The following is a 17352-nucleotide window of genomic DNA, read 5'->3' as shown; positions in this document are numbered from 1 at the left end:
ATGCTTCATTGTTTTGCCTTCAGAAAAAATCAGTAAAGTTGAACATGATACATCCTGTGTTTATTTCTCAATACATTATTTATGAGGTAAAAAAAACTCGCCAGATCAAGTTACTTCAATCCCATACCACAATCATGATTACCAATGTCCCCCAAAAACGTTCTTATAAAGTATATAACATTGCCTAATCCATAAAATATCTATAATATAGCATTAGGAGAAGAGAAAAGGAAAACAGAAGGTTGTTGTATAGGTAGCTGAATCTCTTCATGGCATGCCAAGGGGAATGGTGAAGGAGAGGTAGTCAGCTACCTCTCCCCACTGGGCTCTGAAATGCTGAAAAATGGAAATCCATGTTGTCAGCACAGCTACCCATAGCAATAACCCCAGCGCAGACCTCTTGACATCTGTTAGGAGCACATTACACAGCACACCTTCAAATGTTAGGTAAACAAATGTTTTGATTTGACATACTATTACAGAGCAAGATGTTACCAATTATATCTTAACAAGTAAAGACACCTTCAGTTTGGTATGTGACAGTATAGTTTAGTATGAAGAATATGATGTTCAATGTCAACTAAACATACAGTGATATTTGTTGTAAAATACTCACATGTTTTGATCTGTGGCTGTTCTGTGTATGCAGGCTTTACAAAGGCCTCTTTGAAGAACCACACTACATTAACCAGCCACAGGAAAGGAAGAAATGCAAAACCACCTGTCAGAGATGCAATAAGGAGACAAGAAATGTACAACATTTAATTAACAATGTAAATTTGTTATTTTATGTATGTTTTTCAGCATTGTATGAATTATACATTTTAAGGAATTACATAAATTTGCATTCTGCATCTGCACATCAGTCTGCTCAGTGGTTAAGGTAGTTGACTTGTAATAGGAAGGTTGCTCATTCAAGCCCCACCACTGCCAAGTTGCCACTGTTGGGCCCCTGAGCAAGGCCCTTAACCCTCAAGTGCTCAAGTTGTACTCATTCATAACTGTAAGTAACTTTAGATAAAAGCGTCAGCTAAATGCCGTAAACGTAAATAACTCTAGCAAAGACACCTGTACTAAATTCTTAAGTGACTGTACCTTATGAGTGCAGTATTTTTGAATGACATTTCACAGAGGATTTCATTAAACTATCATTAATTTATTATACATATAGTAGAATGTACAAATATGAATAATTTAAAGTCAGGCCTTGTGCATTTAAATAAATTGTCATATAAATCAAATGTTTCAAAAAGACATACCCAGATAGTATTTCCTACAAAGACTTAATTTCTCCTCATTGGGAATGCGTTCCAGATTCATTATGTCCTGCAAAATATTGCAAATTAGACTTTTATTTGGGAATATGGGGAATAATAAACTCAATTTTAAGCAATTTAACTGTAACTTTGCTGCCACCTCTCTGTTGAACGGCAGTACTACCAAAATATAATAGCAAGCGCTAATAACCAAGGCTACACAGATGATGGGTAGGTTAGCTACGTTACCTAGCCAGCTAGATTTAGAAGTAATAATTCGCAAAACGTTTACTATTCCAATCTATTCATTCTTAGACGTATGCTGAAAATAATGAAAACCTCGGGAATGACAAAAAAATCCAACAAAATTTCCACTTGTGAAGAATGATGTGAAAATTGTTTAATTCAATTATCATTTTAAGCAAACATAACAGCTATTCCAACAAACTGATCTGGGTAGTGGCTAATAGTCTTTGTATTAAACAGAAGAATGTAAGCAAAGCGAGGACAGCAGGCTTCCTAATGGAGGGCTTATAGCGTGCGTGGCTAGCTAACTACATCCAAGCGGTTTTCTGAATATTTCCGTTGTGATCAAAAATCTTTAACCATAATGTGTGATCAATGAAAATAAGTACCTTTTACGCCGAACGCGAACCAGGGAGAAATTCGCAAGAAAAGGTATATTTGAGGACGAAAATGGCTTTGCAACAGAGAAATAACTAACATCCGCTTCCCCGTGAATGGCATGATATGACGTCATTATTTTGGTTTGCATCTTGGGAGATGAAGTCCCTTGAAAGTTGTAGGACGCCATAGCTGCTGGTTTTAAAGTGCTGTGGTCTTTTAAATGCGAGTGTTTATTACAAAGTATTTTAAAAGTAATTGCTTTCTTTTTAAGTAACTGAAGGGTAGATTATGCTTTGCCTATGACGAAAATATTTGACACTGGAAATTATATTTTGATTGTGGTCTTGTATCCAGGTAGCCTAAAATCCAGGCAAAGTAAAATGAACTAACATTTGCTATACTACACTCTTAAGGACTCTGATCTTGACTCTAGGCTGGATTAATATAAATGTAAGTTATCTAACTTCTGACGTTGGCCTACCTTACTTCTGTTTGAGAAGAAATATTTTGTTACAGCCCCGCTTGACTATAAAAAATAACTTGATTACTTGTTGGCAAAGTACGTTGACACCTCGTTTTAGACTAAGTAACCACGTTTTTATTGACAAATTGATTGTGGTTTTCCTAAGGCATAATTTCTTATTCTCATTAATTTTATGCAGCATCAGTACGACTGCAGCACTTCGTCTATGCCTCAATTTCCCAGAGAGCATCGCTACCTCCCCCTCCCATCTGGCGCTTTCCCTCTTCGCGCAACCCAAGTTGCTATCTATCGGTGTTGTTGTTGAAGCTATGATGGCGGCAGCGGGATGCGGATCAGCAACCGCGGCTGCCGTAGGAAGCGCAGGCGGTGTGGGTGCGGCGCGGGGTCGCTTTCCGGCTCGGCCTTGGTCGTCGCGCAGCCGTTTGCGCTCGGAGAAGCGATGGCAGCTTGGTCGCTCCGGAACAGAGCAAGACGAAATTTCCAACGGAGGCCCGAGGCCCACCTGCCTGGTCTTTGCGTGTAACGAGGACCAGTCTCACTTGCGCTTACTCGGGATAGAGGCAAGCTACAGGAGCCTCGGGGAAGCGGGCTACAGCTCGAGTGGAAGTGAAGAGGTGAGGGTCGAGAAACTACCGCACGCCGCCCAGCAAATGAAATATGAATGACTTTGCTTTGTATTTTAGTGTTTCAAAGTGCAACAACATTATGGGCCTGCTAACGTCACCGCTAGGCGCTAACTGGAACTTTAGTTTGGTGAAGCTTGTTATTAACCATGTAAGCGAGCTGGCATCACTTAAACAAAATGGACATTGGAGGAGTAGATATTGCAATCTAAAAACTAACTGGCTCACTGACGTTGCCAGCTCCGAAATACAGGCAGGGAATATAGACCAAGGTTCATTATAAAGGTCGTGATTGTAACAAGTTAGTAGGCTGTGCACAATCGCCGTGTACAGTAACATACGCTATGTATGCCTGTGCGGTTAGAAACATTGTTTCTGCGAGCGTAGTGGTTACAACAGGCTATTGCCCTGCATATCATCGTGGAGGGGGAGGGGGCAAACTGTTGTAGCATTGTAGCTAAAGAAGGTGTGCAATGCACAGGACTAACTCTCCACATATGCATCAGTTGTTATTAACAGTTCTAAGAGCTAGCATTCGCATTACGTTGTTAGTGTGAAGGCGCTTTCGATCTGGAAGTTTGGCATGAGTTTTGCAAAGGCTGTGCTCTCACGTGCGTGGCCCGAGGGGAGAAAAGGGCATTGCTACGCAGAGCGTGCCACTGAAGCACTCGCACCCGCTGACAGAGATTGTTGATAAGGGCAGGATAACCTGCAGTGCAGAACAATGATGCGATTTCGATAGTTGCTCGTAGACGAGCCTGGTTTGGTCACTTAAGTTTTCCGTGCCCGTTGCCCGGTGGCTGAAGTTTAGTGCTCCTGCTATTGTGGGGACTGTGACATCGCATATCTGCTGCGCTTCATTTGCAAGTCTGCTAGCCAGACTTTTTAAATGGTGAATTTTAACGTGCTTATCAAGAAGATCTGTTTAAGTGGGGTTTTTTTTTTCGAACTTGTGTTGCATATAATTTGTATTGTTTCTGCTTGTAGTGCTTTTTGTGTCAATGTTTAAACATTTAACCTACAGCATATTTATAAAATGAAAAGGATTGGGCTGTTTAAGCCACAGAGCCATATATACATACAAAAATATGTATGACACTGGCCTAAGTAGCTTAATCTTTATCTTTGCTCGTGTTTTTTTTTTTTTGGTGGTGGTGGTGGTCATAATATATAGTTTGTAGGCTAACATGTTAAACATGCTCTTGAAAAAGCTGTCGATAATTGAAGAAATGAATGACCATATTCAAATTACGTCTTGTTGCAATAATGAGAATTTCTCTTTCACTCTTGCAGTATTGGTTATGGTCACACTGGATGGTGGGTATTAGGAGTGATGGAGATAAGTTGTGGGCTGACAGTGTGTCTAGTAATCGGTGTCTCTGGGTTTTATTTATCAGTTCAGCATTTTGAAAGTCATTGTATCAGACAAATCCTGTTATGAATCAGAGATGACTGGACTACAGATCCTCATGATTACACCCTCATGATTCTTATCCAAGATTACAATTTATTAGCAGTTTGATACCTGATTGTAAAGTGTTCTTATGTATGAGAGAGGTACTTTAATAATAATAAATAAAAATTGGTGACTTACGATGGCTGTAAAACTTGCCACATATGTCTTAAAATGCGCACACTGGGCCAAAATGCAGTATATGTTTAATGCAAGAATATGTTGAATACAAAGTTTAAGAACCATGTATGTAATCGTTTTATTTTTAAAAGTATTGTGCTTGAAAAGTATTTTTTACAAATTCAATTATTTATTTATTTTTGTTTGTTTTATTTATTATAAAAACCTGATTAAAAACACTTGAACAGTGAAGTGTGTCCCCTCTGTGTATATTGCAGGGAGCTGAATTCAGAGGCTTTGAAGCTGAAAATGATTGCAGCAGTGTTCCTGAGCAATTGAGACGGAATCCTCCCAAACGTAAGTAATAATCACATACCTAACAAGTTTGCTCTTGATGGAAAACATTTTTCCTAAATTATTCTATTAACTGGTCAGTAACTGGTGATATTAAATTCCTTTCACAGAATTATTAATTTTGTCAATATTCTGTTCTTATAATTACTCGAGAACTACTGTTTTAATCAGTGTTTTTGCTTATACAATAAATGATTGATTGTTACATATGCGGCTAACATGCTAGTCAAATGACTATTTTTTATTTGCTTTAAGTGGCACCTTCATGATATGTTCAGTATTCTTATTATAAAAGATGCTTTGCACCTACCCTCACTGGGCATTTTATTAGCTACACCTTTCATATGGAGGTAGTCTATTGGTGTACTGTTACAAATTGTAGCCCTTCTGTTGCCATGTCAGCCACAATATACCATGGTCATTACTGGTTAGCATCACTGCTCACTTGATATTAATATAAGCATTGAATCCCTAAAAAATTCCATGGCCTTCTCAGCATAGCAGTGACACTGATATAATAGAGGTTGTTGTGCTGGTTTGAGTATTGGTTACTAAAGTGTTCCTGGAGATTTGTGTATCAGAGTTACTGCTGGCCTGAGAGTGGTCACCCAAAAAATCCATCCGGCAACTCTCCTCAGAAACTGACCATTGATGATGGAGTATTAACAAGGATTGCACATAGCAACAGATGGCTACAGTCTTAAATGTCACATATACAACGTGTCTGTAATACATAACTGTGTTTACACATTTCTCTGTTTTACATACTCAACTAGGGAATCGTGCGTCAACAAAATCAAAGAGGATACGTCGGAGACCAGTTCCTGCAACAGCCACAGTTGTAGAGAGTGACCAGACACTTCAGAATGAGTTAGGATCTACACAAGAAGCATTCAGTAATGAGGCTTGTATTGCTATGTTATTGGACAACAGTGGTACTAGCTCAGATAAGCTCTCAAGACCCAGACGAAAAAGAGGCTCTGCAAAAGAGGAGATGCCATCAACTCCAAGGATCACCATCAAGTTGATGACTAAAAAGAGAGTGAAGTTGGCCGCATCATTACAGCAGAAACCAGAAAGAAAACAAAAGGGAGGGAAAATCCTATCTGAAGCGGAGGAAGCCCAGTGTGCCATAGTGTCTTGTGCGCATGTAAAATTAAAGAAAGATAGCCAGGCTACAGATAGTACTTCAGGTGAGGTGAAGGAAGAGATTAATACAAGAAGACGGGGAAGGTCTGCCGACAAAAAAATAGCAACCACCCCTAAGGGTGGGGCTGAAACAGAGGCTGATGACCAAAAACCAGAGGAGAAGTTGAGGAAGTCTGCCCGAAGGTCTCAAGCTACATCATCTAGTGTTGCTCTAGAGCCAAAAAGTGATGTAAAGAAAGCAGAACCAACCGACAGTGTGTCTAAAGAGAATGCTGAAGTTCGCAAGCTGGTGATACGGAGACGGCACAGAACAGATTCAAGTCACACTCCAGAATCGGGGGACTATAATAATGAGGCCACCTTAGCGGAGTCATTATTGGAGGTGTCTGCAATTGAGGAATCTAATTCACTTTCCAGGAAGAAAAAGGAAAAAAGAAAGAAGAGGAGTCGTAAAGAGAAGGTTACAGAAAAGGTTGGCGATACCCATGATGTTTTGTCTGAGCAGCCATCTGGTGACTCTCCTGAGATGCAGTCCATTGAGAAAGAGTTTGTAGGAATTCCAGGTTTAAAGCTAACAAGAATACGGAACCCAAAAGCCAGGTCACGTAAAAAACGCAGTAAATTTGTTTGGACCTTAACACTGGTTAAGTGCAAAAACAGAAATATATGTCCACAAAACCAAGAAAATGTCAGCAAAGCACCAGAAGGCCTTAGCAAAGATCCTGGACAGCTGTCAAAATCTGCGGAGAGATTAGATGAATCTACACTAGGCACACCTAAAACTTCAGAAATTAACACTCCACAGGAGTCAGAAAATAAAGAACACACTGTTAATGTTGATGCAGAGACCATCTTAGTTCCGGACAACATTAAAAAAGATGAGGAGACCTCGATGAAGTTTGTTGAGGAGACTTCAAGTGAAGATGTTGAGGAGACATCAAGGAAAGACAGCAAGGTGACGTCAATGACGGGAGACGGTGAGGAGGCGGAGTCAATGACGGGGGACGGCGAGGAGGCGGCGTCAATGACGGGGGACGGCGAGGAGGCGGCGTCAATGACGGGGGACGGCGAGGAGGCGGCGTCAATGACGGGGGAGGGCGAGGAGGCGGCGTCAATGACGGGGGAGGGCGAGGAGGCGGCGTCAAGGACGGGGGAGGGCGAGGAGGCGGCGTCAAGGACGGGGGAGGGCGAGGAGGCGGCGTCAAGGACGGGGGAGGGCGAGGAGGCGGCGTCAAGGACGGGGGAGGGCGAGGAGGCGGCGTCAAGGACGGAGGAGGGCGAGGAGGCGGCGTCAAGGACGGAGGAGGCAGAGTCAAGGACGGGGGAAGGCGAGGAGGCGGCGTCAAGGACGGGGGAAGGCGAGGAGGCGGCGTCAAGGACGGGGGAGGGCGAGGAGGCGGCGTCAAGGACGGGGGAAGGCGAGGAGGCGACGTCAAGGACGGGGGAGGGCGAGGAGGCGACGTCAAGGACGGGGGAGGGCGAGGAGGCGACGTCAAGGACGGGGGAGGGCGAGGAGGCGACGTCAAGGACGGGGGAGGGCGAGGAGGCGACGTCAAGGACGGAGCGCGAGGAAGCAGCGTCAAGGGCTGGGGACGGCAAGGAGGCAGCGTCAAGGGCAGCGTGTGAGGAGGCAACGTCAAGGGCGGCGGGTGAGGAGGCAACATCAAAGGCGGCGCGTGAGGAGGCATCAAGAAAGGTTGGTGAGGAAACTTGTGTGTATGGGAAAGATTATGAGGAGACCTTGGGAAAAGATGGTGAGGAGTCGTCTGTTAGATCTGAAGTTGAAAAACATCCTGAGGAGGCCACACAGACAGATTCAGGTGATCTGATCGAGAAAGCTTTCATTCCTCCACTTCAGATCAAAGTTGTTTCCTCACCAGGAAAACACAACAGTTTAAAGCAGTCATTTTTAATACAGCAAGTCACAAAGGCACCTGGTCTGAAAAAACTTTCTGCGGAACCTGATCAATCCTCAGCAACAAATGATCTGCTGATTCCCAAGGTAAGGCACAGATTGAGTCTAAACACTGCCCGAAAAAAGCGCGCAAGGCATAAGCCTTGGACAGTTTACAAGCGTAAATCAAAAAGTACTTCTGATGATAACTCTCATTCTGAAATCAATGCTGAAATGAAAATTGCAGCCACTGAAACTGAAACCAAGTCAGAGGAATTCCCATCCTATGAGCAGTCGGAACCGGAGGAATTGCTAACATCGTGTGAAAAATCTAAACCAAGGAAGTGTTCTGGTGAAGCTGGTCTCACAAGAAGAAGAAGAAGAAGAAGAAGATCTGCTATGAGATTTGAAACACCTCTGCCTGAGCCAGCAGAACCCACAAGCATCAACTGTGCTACAACACAACCTCTTTCTGTGACAGAAATACAACCAGAGATTAAGACTGAGGAGACACCATCAGTTGAGGATGCTGAAATCTTGGTTTTAGAGCCTCCAATATCTGATCAAGCACTGCCTTCTCATAATGTTCGACGATTTTTCAAAGGGAAAAAAAGGCGTAGAGCTTTAATAGGACAGCGAGTTAAGACTCACAAACAAAAGTTGCCACCAAGGCCCTTGACAGCAGGTGATGCTTCCTCACCCGGAGCTTTCTCTGTGTTATGTATGCCAACTAGTTTTAACCGTGCTGATTCAAAGTACAAGCGGAGGCAGATTTATCCTGGTCTTTCTCAGTCATTAGAAGGCAAAAGAAGGAGGGTGAAGTTTTTAGCTGGACAAGTGGAACAAGACCTTGTGGTTCAGAGTTTCGATCAGGATGAAAAGGTCTCTATGAATGAAAAAACTGATTTAGATTCAGTTGATGTAGTGCCAGGAAAAACAAAGTTTCTTAAAAATATAAAGCATTTTATAATGCCTGTTGTTAGTGCTCGGTCCTCTCGTGTGATCAAAACACCAAAAAGGTTTATGGATGATGCCGACATGTCAGATTTGCCACGGAGGAATTCACAGAAGAAAGGGCACCAGCTGGGATTGCATCCAAAGTCAAAGAAACGAGATAATGGTGACAGAATTGAGCCTGGCTCCCTTCCTGTGCAGGATGAAGAGGATCTTCTCACTGAAGCTCAGTTAGATCTTGATTTGTCTTCTGAAGAATCTAAGCCTGAGCAAATAGATGAGACAGAGAGCTTAGGTGGAGAAAAGTTCCCAGGCAAGAGGCGATCACTGCTCAGAGACCCAAGTTTCAATTGGCAAGTACTCGAACCTGCAGGGGCAGATGTGTACAACTTTGACCAGGACATTGAAAAAGAGTTTGGAGCTCTGTTGTCTTCCAAAGACTTCTCATTTGATTCAGTAATTGATCCTCCACAGCAGAAGAAAAAGACAACAAAATTCAAAAAGCAATCATCAAATCTGAGGATATATAAGAAGCTGAAAGATAAACTAAACTATGCCCCCAGAAGACGGCGAAAAAAGGTTCCAGGAGGTGAAATGGGAAAGAATGTTTTACACCTTGCAGAAGCGCAAAAGGGGCAGTTGGAGGGAGAAGCCAGCTTAATTCAGCCTCTCTCTAACATTAAGAAAGAAAAAGCTAAGCTGAAGATTGAGGATCTTGACACCCCAGGGGTTGTTCGTAAAGTGTCCATCTGCGTTCGCGCTCTCAGCTCCAAGTTACTGACAAAACAGCAGGAAGAACAGGTGGAGGATATGCCAGATGAATTCTCTATCCATACAGACATTTCACTTCCCAACAAATCTATGGGTAAGAGCTTCCAGTGACTGTTAGTAATGTCTTAATATAAATGTAGTGAAACTGGAATCTTTTTCAGCATTAATATTAATGCTTTCTGTTTGTTCACCCAAATATTAGACATAGAGAGAATGCTTAGAGCTGAATCAAGAGACCAGAAAACAGGAGGTCCGGATCAGAAGATTACAGGGGATGCCATTGACTCAGGGGAGAGAAGTGCCACTCAGCGTCCCCATCTCACAGGTGCCAACAAGCGCATGTTCAACCTTCTCAAGAAAGCCAAGGTTCAGCTCATCAAGATTGATCAACAGAAACAGCTCAAGTCATCAGGGGTAAGACTGAAATAAAACAAATGACTTGTTACCTTGTGGGTGTTGTATAACTGGATGTTGGAATACACGGACGTGTTAAATGTGGCACATTTTTTATAGACACAAGATAGCATGAATTTGCATAGTCTGTGTGCAGCAGATCAACCATAACCGTTCTGCTATTTTGTATTCTATACATATTTTTGGCACGTTTACACTTGTGTAAAGCTTTGGTTTGTACCAATTATCTTTTTTAATAAATTGATGTTAGAATTTCTATGCTACTTTTTGTCTAATCTAGAGCCTAGTTATATAAAGCTATTCAACAATTTGCAGGCGATATGTTCCATGTAAACCATTTACAATTTAAATTCCATTTGAAAGTTTCAGAGATTACAGACATATTTTATGGACAGCTGCATGGTGGTGTCAGTCAACTGCGTAAAATTATTGTGACTTTGCGGTATGTCTGCACTGCTGTGCTTGTGTGCTGATGCTTAAAGCATGCTTTGTTTTGCAGCTCCTCTCAGAAGGCGGAATCGCAGCTACGAAGAGACGGCGGAGGAAACTGAAGGAGCGTCCCCAGAGTGCGTGCCCCAGCAAGACTGAGGCCACTGTTGAACAGGTAATGTGACTCCTGATAGCATGTCCATAACACATGTGAATTTACTGTGTTTATTGTATGGTTTGGTGGGTTTTTTGTTTTCTGTGAATATCTTTATGCAGGGAGAATAGAGAGGAGCAAGGTCCTTTTGAACTTGAAGTCTCACAGATCCCTGGCAAAATGTCTGTGTCTCATAGTACTCGGTGGAAATTGAGCCTGTGGTCCTCTAGTTGCTAGTGAGGAGAACGAAAGGTGGCAAGCCTGTCTGTCTTTTTGACCCTGTTGTGTTGTTCAGGAGCCTAGCAGAGGGGGGCCGCGCATCAAGCACGTATGCAGAGCGGCGGCTGTGGTCCTGGGGCAGCCTCGGGCCACGGTCCCAGATGACATCCCCAGGCTCAGTGCTCTACCACTGCATGAGCGTTCTGGCATATCGCCATCACCTGCTGCCAAGGGTAAGACCTGGACATGCTTATTGCTTTATTTTCATTAATTCATATATCTTCAGCTTCTCATCACAAATGAGATTTCTGTCATGTGGGGCGTATCATGCGTTTTGCTGCATTTCCAGATGTGGAATCACACTCTGACCCAGACAGCCCAGTTCTGCAAGAGCAGAGGACACCCAGATTTCGCAGAGGGGGTAGAGCCAATTTATTTGGGATCCGGTCTCGGAGGTGTGGGGAATGTAAGGGCTGCCTTCATGAAGAGGACTGCGGCAAGTGCATCAATTGCCTCGACAAGCCTAAGTTTGGTGGGCCCAACACCAAGAGACAGTGCTGTGTGTAAGTGAAAGCAGGACGCTTATTGGAGTAGGCTCATTTAATCCTTCCCCACCCCCATGTCATTATGTATAATAATCAGTGGATTTTATGGTCAATTTGAAAAATCCAGCCAGTCTCGTATCATGGGCTACACTCCAAAGTAGGCTCTAAGCAACTCTTCAGGTCATGCATATTTTTATATCATCACAATGCCAAATTTATTTTAATTTTAAAGGTACAAAAGGTGTGATCAGATTGAAGAAAGGAAGGCCATGAGACTCAGTGGCAAGCTCTATAAAGGTAAGTGTGTACCTTTTCCCTGTCTGTGAGACTTGTCAGCCAATTGATCGGTTTGTTTTCCTTTGTGCAGTGCCTGAATCCCCCTGTTGACTCTCGGTGTCCTTGCAGGGCACATGAAAAGGCGACGCTGGTCATTCAGCGCTGGGCAGTCGAGTAACGAAGAGGGGGAGGGGCAGGAGGGGCCCGACCGCTCCTCACCCACCTCTATGGGTGATAGCCAGAGCCCATCTTTGCGGAAGCAGCCCCGACGTCACGTTAAACCGCGCTCCTATTGTGATTTGCTGGATTACGACTCGGACCTTGATTGCAACCGAACGCCTCACTCCACCTCCCCAGCTCGGAGGAGAGCTCCTGGTCCTCGCAATGCAGGTAAAATGACTTGAAACAAAAACCTTCTTCTGCTTCAAGTTATTGCAGGTAGTAGATAGGTGGCTGAGTTGGTTTTGGTGGTCTGGATTTATTTATTTATTTATTTTTGCATGTCCGGTCACAGACTTCGTGTCCCTGGATGACTTCCTTGGAGATGGTCTTGAAGAAGGTATACGACACCGTAGGCCTGGATTCCACAGGGTTCCACCCATCAGACGGAAAGCCGAGAAGGTAACAAACTTCAGCGCATGCTGAAACCCATCATAATGGTGCTTCGTGGTCATGGTTTGTCAAGTTGTCCAATAAAAATCAAGAGCAGGAGAATCCTTGAACCCTAAATGTTCCATCTTTCCAGAGCCCGCAGGAGGAAACCCCACCCAGTGTCCTGGCAGCCTTGGCTAATGGCTTTGCCCAGAGAGAGAATGAGCCCTCTGAGCCCACATACAAGATCCGGGTTGATTTTAAAGTAAGTGTGGCAAAATTGGTGCGGATGTTACGGCTGGGTAAAAATGCTGATATTCCAATTAATCGTGATTTTTGTTTTTGTACAGTTGATTCAATAATGATTCTTAATCTCGGGAATGATTTATATAATTATAGATTTTCTTAGTCAGCATGTGTACATTTAGAAGAAATGTTATTGTAGCATTCATTTCTTTGTTGCTATTAATATGCTTTGTTTGGCTGAGTTGATGGTAGCTACAGATGCCGCTGGGCCTGCTTTTGACCGATATATTGTATTATCAGACCCAGTTTCCACCATTAAACCACATGATGGCAGCACTTCTTCACCTTACTCTCACTTTACACTGAGTTGTCTGAGTTTTTCTCTAAGAAATGGGTTGTCCTTAAATGCATGAAATCATGTTGTGCATGCTTTATACAAAAATAACTTTGCTGAATTCTCCTGTGGCTCATCCTGTTACACCTGCAAGTTTAAAGTGAGGATTTTTTTTTTCTCCTCCAGATGTGCAACTATTGGAATCTCTGCCACATAACATGTTGTGTTTTGTTTTGTAGGAGGACTGTAGCCTACAAAGTGTGTGGTCTGCAGGAGGCATGAGCGTTCTGGCCTCTGTGCCTCTCATGCCTCAGTGTGTGTGCTTGCTCTGTGCCAGTAAAGGACAACATGAGGTACATGCCCAGATTATCGCCATGGGGGTTCTCGGTTCTTGGCATGTTCAAGCATAAGATCAAGTACATTGTTTCAGAGCAGTTTCATTTTTCTGTGCCTGTGTGTTTTTTGAGATGTCCCGGTTTGTGATTTCTAATCTATAGGACCCAGCACGTTTGCATTAAAAAAGGACCCCGTTCAGAACTAGGTTGTGCTTAGCATTTTAACTCCGTTTGTCAGAGTGCAGATAGCACTTGACAACAACAAAAATGCTTCTGAGTTAATAAGGTGCAATTCTTAATGATTTCAACGTCCTAAACGTGGATATAACCATAAATTTGTTATTGGCTCTCGTTTTAACGATAACTCCATGTGATCCATAAGAGACATTGTATTAGGTCCAGCTATAAGATGAAAATGTTTAATATTTCAAAATACTAAGAAATATTGCATCATATTGTATCAGATCATTGTGATCATACCCAGCAAGGTCCATTACATCACTGTCTGACGAAAGATTACACAATCGCCGACGTAAGATTACACAATAGAAGAAGGCATAACAAGTCCTGGGCCCCACACATATGTTGTGATATGTGTGCAAAAAATGTCACAGTGGATGAATGGAAAAAGAAAGTCGATGCCTCTTTGCTGTTCTGATGGTTTGGAGGGAGCCAAGCAATTACATAACTGACTGCTGCTTCTGCATGGTGCCTCCTGTTTCTGGAGGCATTACAAAGAAGAGGAAGTGGGCAATAGCGTATCCAAATATACTTTCTGCTATCCGACCTGTTCCACATGGTGAAGGACTTCCTGTTCCTGAACCTCAGACAGAAGTTTCTAATGATCCTTCAGATGATAACGAAGTGACTCTGGAATTTCCTAGACCTTCGACGTCAGATGATCATCAAGAAACTGATCCTGACTTCAGTCAAGGTGCATTAACTGCACCACACAGAATAACGCAGGAAGAACTGAACGATCTTGTTCGTGATCTGGAGCTGTCAAAGAGCAAAGCAGACTTACTAGGCTCAAGACTTCAGCAATGGAATCTTTTTCAGGAAAATGTACGATTGACATTGTATCGAAAGTGGCATCTGTAGTTAGAGCCATTCTTCAGAAAGGTAGATAAGCTTGTTCTGCTCTGACGTCAACGGCTTATTGAATGCCCTTGGAATCCAACATGACCCACAAGAATGGCGATTGTTTATAGACACTTCAAAAATGACTCTCAAGGCAGTATTGCTGCATTATGGAAATCGTCTTCCATCTATTCCAGTCGGATACGTTGTGGATATGAGAAATATATGACAACATGAAGCAGCTGCTGAATTGTCTTGAATACAGTAAGTATGGCTGGCATATCTGTTCTGACCTTAAGGTAGTCACTCTGTTGATGGGTCTGCAGCTGGGATATACACAGTACTGCTGTGTCCTATGTGAATGGGACAGCAGAGCATGTTCTTTGCACTATGTGAAGAAAGACTGGTCCCTGAGGAAGTCTCTGAAGATTGGAGAGAAGAATGTGCAGCATTCAGCACTGGCAGAACCGGACAAAATACTTCTACCACCCCTACACATCAAACTCGGTTTGATGAAAAACTTGGTAAAAGCTATGGATCAGAATGGATCAGCGTTTAAATACCTGTTTCAGAAATTCCCTCGGATCAGCAGAGCAGAAATTAAAGAGGGATCCTGAGCAGGTCCTCAGATCCGTCAACTCTTCATAGACGAGAAGTTCGACTACCTGCTTAAGGTTGCTTGGGATGCATTTCCTCTGGTGTCAACTAACTTCCTCAGGAATGTCAGGGCTGGAAACTACAAGGAATTGGTTAAAGACCAACTTTCATCAGGACATTTCAGCATTTGAGAAAAGAGCAGGGGAAGTGGTCCACTTCTTTGTTGGCTGATTACTGTTGGACGCTAGTCAGAGAGGATCCTGAGCAGGTTCACAAACGACAGGCAAAGCAAAGTCACAAATAGACAGGACTTCTGTTACAGTATCTGTTATTTCATAATTTTTTCCAGTGCCTAAAAAAACTGAATTTCTAAGAAACAGTAGCCAACTCAGCATTTCTATTGTCAAATTCGTGCTCAGCACCTTCAACTTAATTAAAATGGGCTAATTTTGTCCCGGAAGCATGCCTTTAGTAAAGATTTGTTGTCCAGTGTAATTAGAATTGTGTCCTTTCCTTACTAGCTGTGCTGATATTTTAAAATCATTGTCTGCTTGACTCCCACCACTTTCTTTATTGAATGTCTACTTCAGATGCTGTTCTGTCAAGTGTGTTGTGAGCCTTTCCATCACTTCTGCTTGGAGCCATCAGAGCGCCCTCAGGAGGAGAATAAGGAGAACTGGTGCTGTCGTCGCTGCAGATTCTGCCGTGTGTGTGGTCGCAAGAACAAGCCCTCCAAAGTTGGTTGGACTAATACCTCTTAATGCATTGTATTGCAAGTCTTTGTATGGCATGTTATTATTATGAGCTCTCTGTAGCAATTTTACATTTTTAATTTAGACCCTATAAGATTTCATTATACAGTTTAGAAAATAGAAATTAGTAGCAGTTCTGTATGTCTTTGAGCACTTTTAAGTTCCTGAATGTGTTGGTGCTGCTATGCTGTTTAAAGACATCCAAAAATAAAGCAACAAATTTATAACTTTAACAAAAGTCAATTTTTCTTTTTGTTGTTTTCTCTTATACTTGACTCCATAGCCCCTGCTTGAATGTGAGCGATGTCAGAACAGTTATCACCCCGCCTGTCTTGGCCCCAACTACCCCAAACCCAACAAGCGCAAGAGGGCGTGGGTGAGTACCCCACAACCAACATGAAACAAAATACCAGGCTTGGGTATTGCATTTCCATACTGTTATGAGTATGGCAAAATCTTCCATTAAATGATTTGCCAAAAGTTTTGGTGTGTGGTGTTGTGAGCTTTTGTCTGTAATGCACTTTGTTTCACCCAACACTGTGAAAAATAACAGGCAAGATAAAATAGATACATTAATTCCCTCTGAGTTCAGTAGCCCCTGATATACCCAGCATATTATAACAGACTCCATCAAAAACATAAAGTACATATCTAACATGCATGCCTGTTTTGAGTGAAGCAACTTGCTGCAATATTTCTGAAATGCCCAACTTCTGTTTCCTACTGTTTTTTTTTCTACTGTTCTTTTTGTCGTGCACGGTCACAGGTGTGTATGACATGCATCAGATGCAAGAGCTGTGGCGTGACCCCGGGAAAAAGCTGGGACACGGAATGGAACCACGATAAGGGCTTCTGCCCTGACTGCACCAGGCTCTATGACAAGGGTGAGAATGCAAGAAGAACCACAGCCAAATCGATTCGATTTGCACTTTTGGCAATTACTAAAACATACTGAATGGATTTGGAATCTGCATTCACTGATCACTTTTTTAGAAATGGGTACAATGTACCTTTACCCACTGAGCAGTTTATCTAGCTGACTGTGACCTTGGAATCAGAAACTGGCATTTGAAGAAAGGCTAGAAGATATCTAACACAGACTGAATATGGCAGAAATAGTCTATAGGCTCTAATAACATGCCTTGTGGGTGTACAGTTAAAGTGGCTGATGAATGTTTGTGGATAAAATTAAGCAAATCCAACTTATTATAAATGTTTTTAGTTATGATAGCTTTATTTTTTAAATGGAGAGGAATATAATTATATGTTAAGTATTCCAATTAAAACAAATCCAGAGTACAAAAACTATATAATAAGAAAAGTAAATATAGAGTACATTTTTAAAAAAATATTGAAAAATATATTACTAATAGTTTCACATATTTGGCAATGTTCAAGTTCAAGGTCGGGTAATTCTTCACATACATAGTCATACACAGTATAACTCGCAGTGAAATGGTGGAATCACCATTTGGTGGTCTAAGAAATGTCAGTGGCTGGAGGGTTTAAGTGAAAAAAAATGCTCTCCTGTTCTTTTGATTTTGTCTTTTCATCACAAAGTATTTTCAATGTCTAGGTTGCCTCAAACCACCACTTCTCACATGCCCACGTTGAAGTGGATAAAGATGTAGCAGTTTTGTGAAGTCAGATTAAAGTTCTCAAAGCTTCATATTTAGCAACTGCTTTAATCTGCTA

General features: G+C 42.4%; 2 protein-coding genes across 4 annotated transcripts in view; one reads left to right on the top strand and one right to left on the bottom strand.

Moving 5' to 3' along the window:
* Positions 1 to 41: 41 nt before the first annotated feature.
* On the bottom strand, positions 42 to 2012 carry psenen (presenilin enhancer, gamma-secretase subunit). 2 transcript variants are annotated; one of them, XM_027024507.2, is made up of 4 exons: positions 1892 to 1984; positions 1260 to 1326; positions 617 to 721; positions 42 to 407 (listed from the first exon to the last, which is right to left on the bottom strand). In XM_027024507.2, exons 2-4 carry the CDS (start codon positions 1318 to 1320, stop codon positions 268 to 270), a joined length of 306 nt encoding a protein of 101 aa, XP_026880308.1. In that variant the 5' UTR covers positions 1321 to 1326; positions 1892 to 1984; the 3' UTR covers positions 42 to 267. The 2 variants fall into 2 exon arrangements, with proteins under 2 accessions (XP_026880308.1, XP_026880307.1); XM_027024506.1 differs by lacking the exon at positions 1260 to 1326 and having other exon boundaries at positions 1892 to 2012.
* Positions 2013 to 2675: 663 nt separating this feature from the next.
* Positions 2676 to 17352, top strand: part of kmt2bb (lysine (K)-specific methyltransferase 2Bb) — a 30979-nt gene continuing 16302 nt past the window's right edge. Inside the window, exons 1-16 of one of the 2 annotated variants that reach the window (XM_027024468.2) lie at positions 2676 to 2981; positions 4842 to 4920; positions 5694 to 6983; positions 7818 to 9779; positions 9888 to 10099; positions 10599 to 10703; positions 10978 to 11134; positions 11251 to 11464; positions 11679 to 11743; positions 11852 to 12112; positions 12237 to 12343; positions 12468 to 12578; positions 13133 to 13246; positions 15496 to 15642; positions 15941 to 16033; positions 16424 to 16541. In XM_027024468.2, coding sequence (XP_026880269.2) covers positions 2676 to 2981; positions 4842 to 4920; positions 5694 to 6983; positions 7818 to 9779; positions 9888 to 10099; positions 10599 to 10703; positions 10978 to 11134; positions 11251 to 11464; positions 11679 to 11743; positions 11852 to 12112; positions 12237 to 12343; positions 12468 to 12578; positions 13133 to 13246; positions 15496 to 15642; positions 15941 to 16033; positions 16424 to 16541 — 5341 coding nt within the window. Of the gene's footprint in view, positions 2982 to 4841; positions 4921 to 5693; positions 6984 to 7817; positions 9780 to 9887; positions 10100 to 10598; positions 10704 to 10977; positions 11135 to 11250; positions 11465 to 11678; positions 11744 to 11851; positions 12113 to 12236; positions 12344 to 12467; positions 12579 to 13132; positions 13247 to 15495; positions 15643 to 15940; positions 16034 to 16423; positions 16542 to 17352 lie in introns of those variants that run through there. The other variant, XM_035533914.1, reaches the window with a different exon arrangement.

The sequence above is a fragment of the Electrophorus electricus genome, chromosome 15 (genome assembly GCF_013358815.1).
Source record: "Electrophorus electricus isolate fEleEle1 chromosome 15, fEleEle1.pri, whole genome shotgun sequence".
NCBI classification, from domain to species: domain Eukaryota; kingdom Metazoa; phylum Chordata; class Actinopteri; order Gymnotiformes; family Gymnotidae; genus Electrophorus; species Electrophorus electricus.
Note: the sequence above shows the minus strand (reverse complement) of the source record. Positions and strands in the feature narration are given on the sequence as shown.

Coding starts and splice junctions, on each gene's coding strand:
- psenen (XM_027024506.1), bottom strand. CDS start 2,003: ATGCCATTCACGGGGAAGCGGATGTTAGTTATTTCTCTGTTGCAAAGC. Junction 722..1,891: donor GTTCGCGTTCGGCGTAAAAG/GTACTTATTTTC, acceptor CATCTCTGACAG/GTGGTTTTGCATTTCTTCCT. Junction 408..616: donor ACAGCCACAGATCAAAACAT/GTGAGTATTTTA, acceptor TGCTCCTAACAG/ATGTCAAGAGGTCTGCGCTG.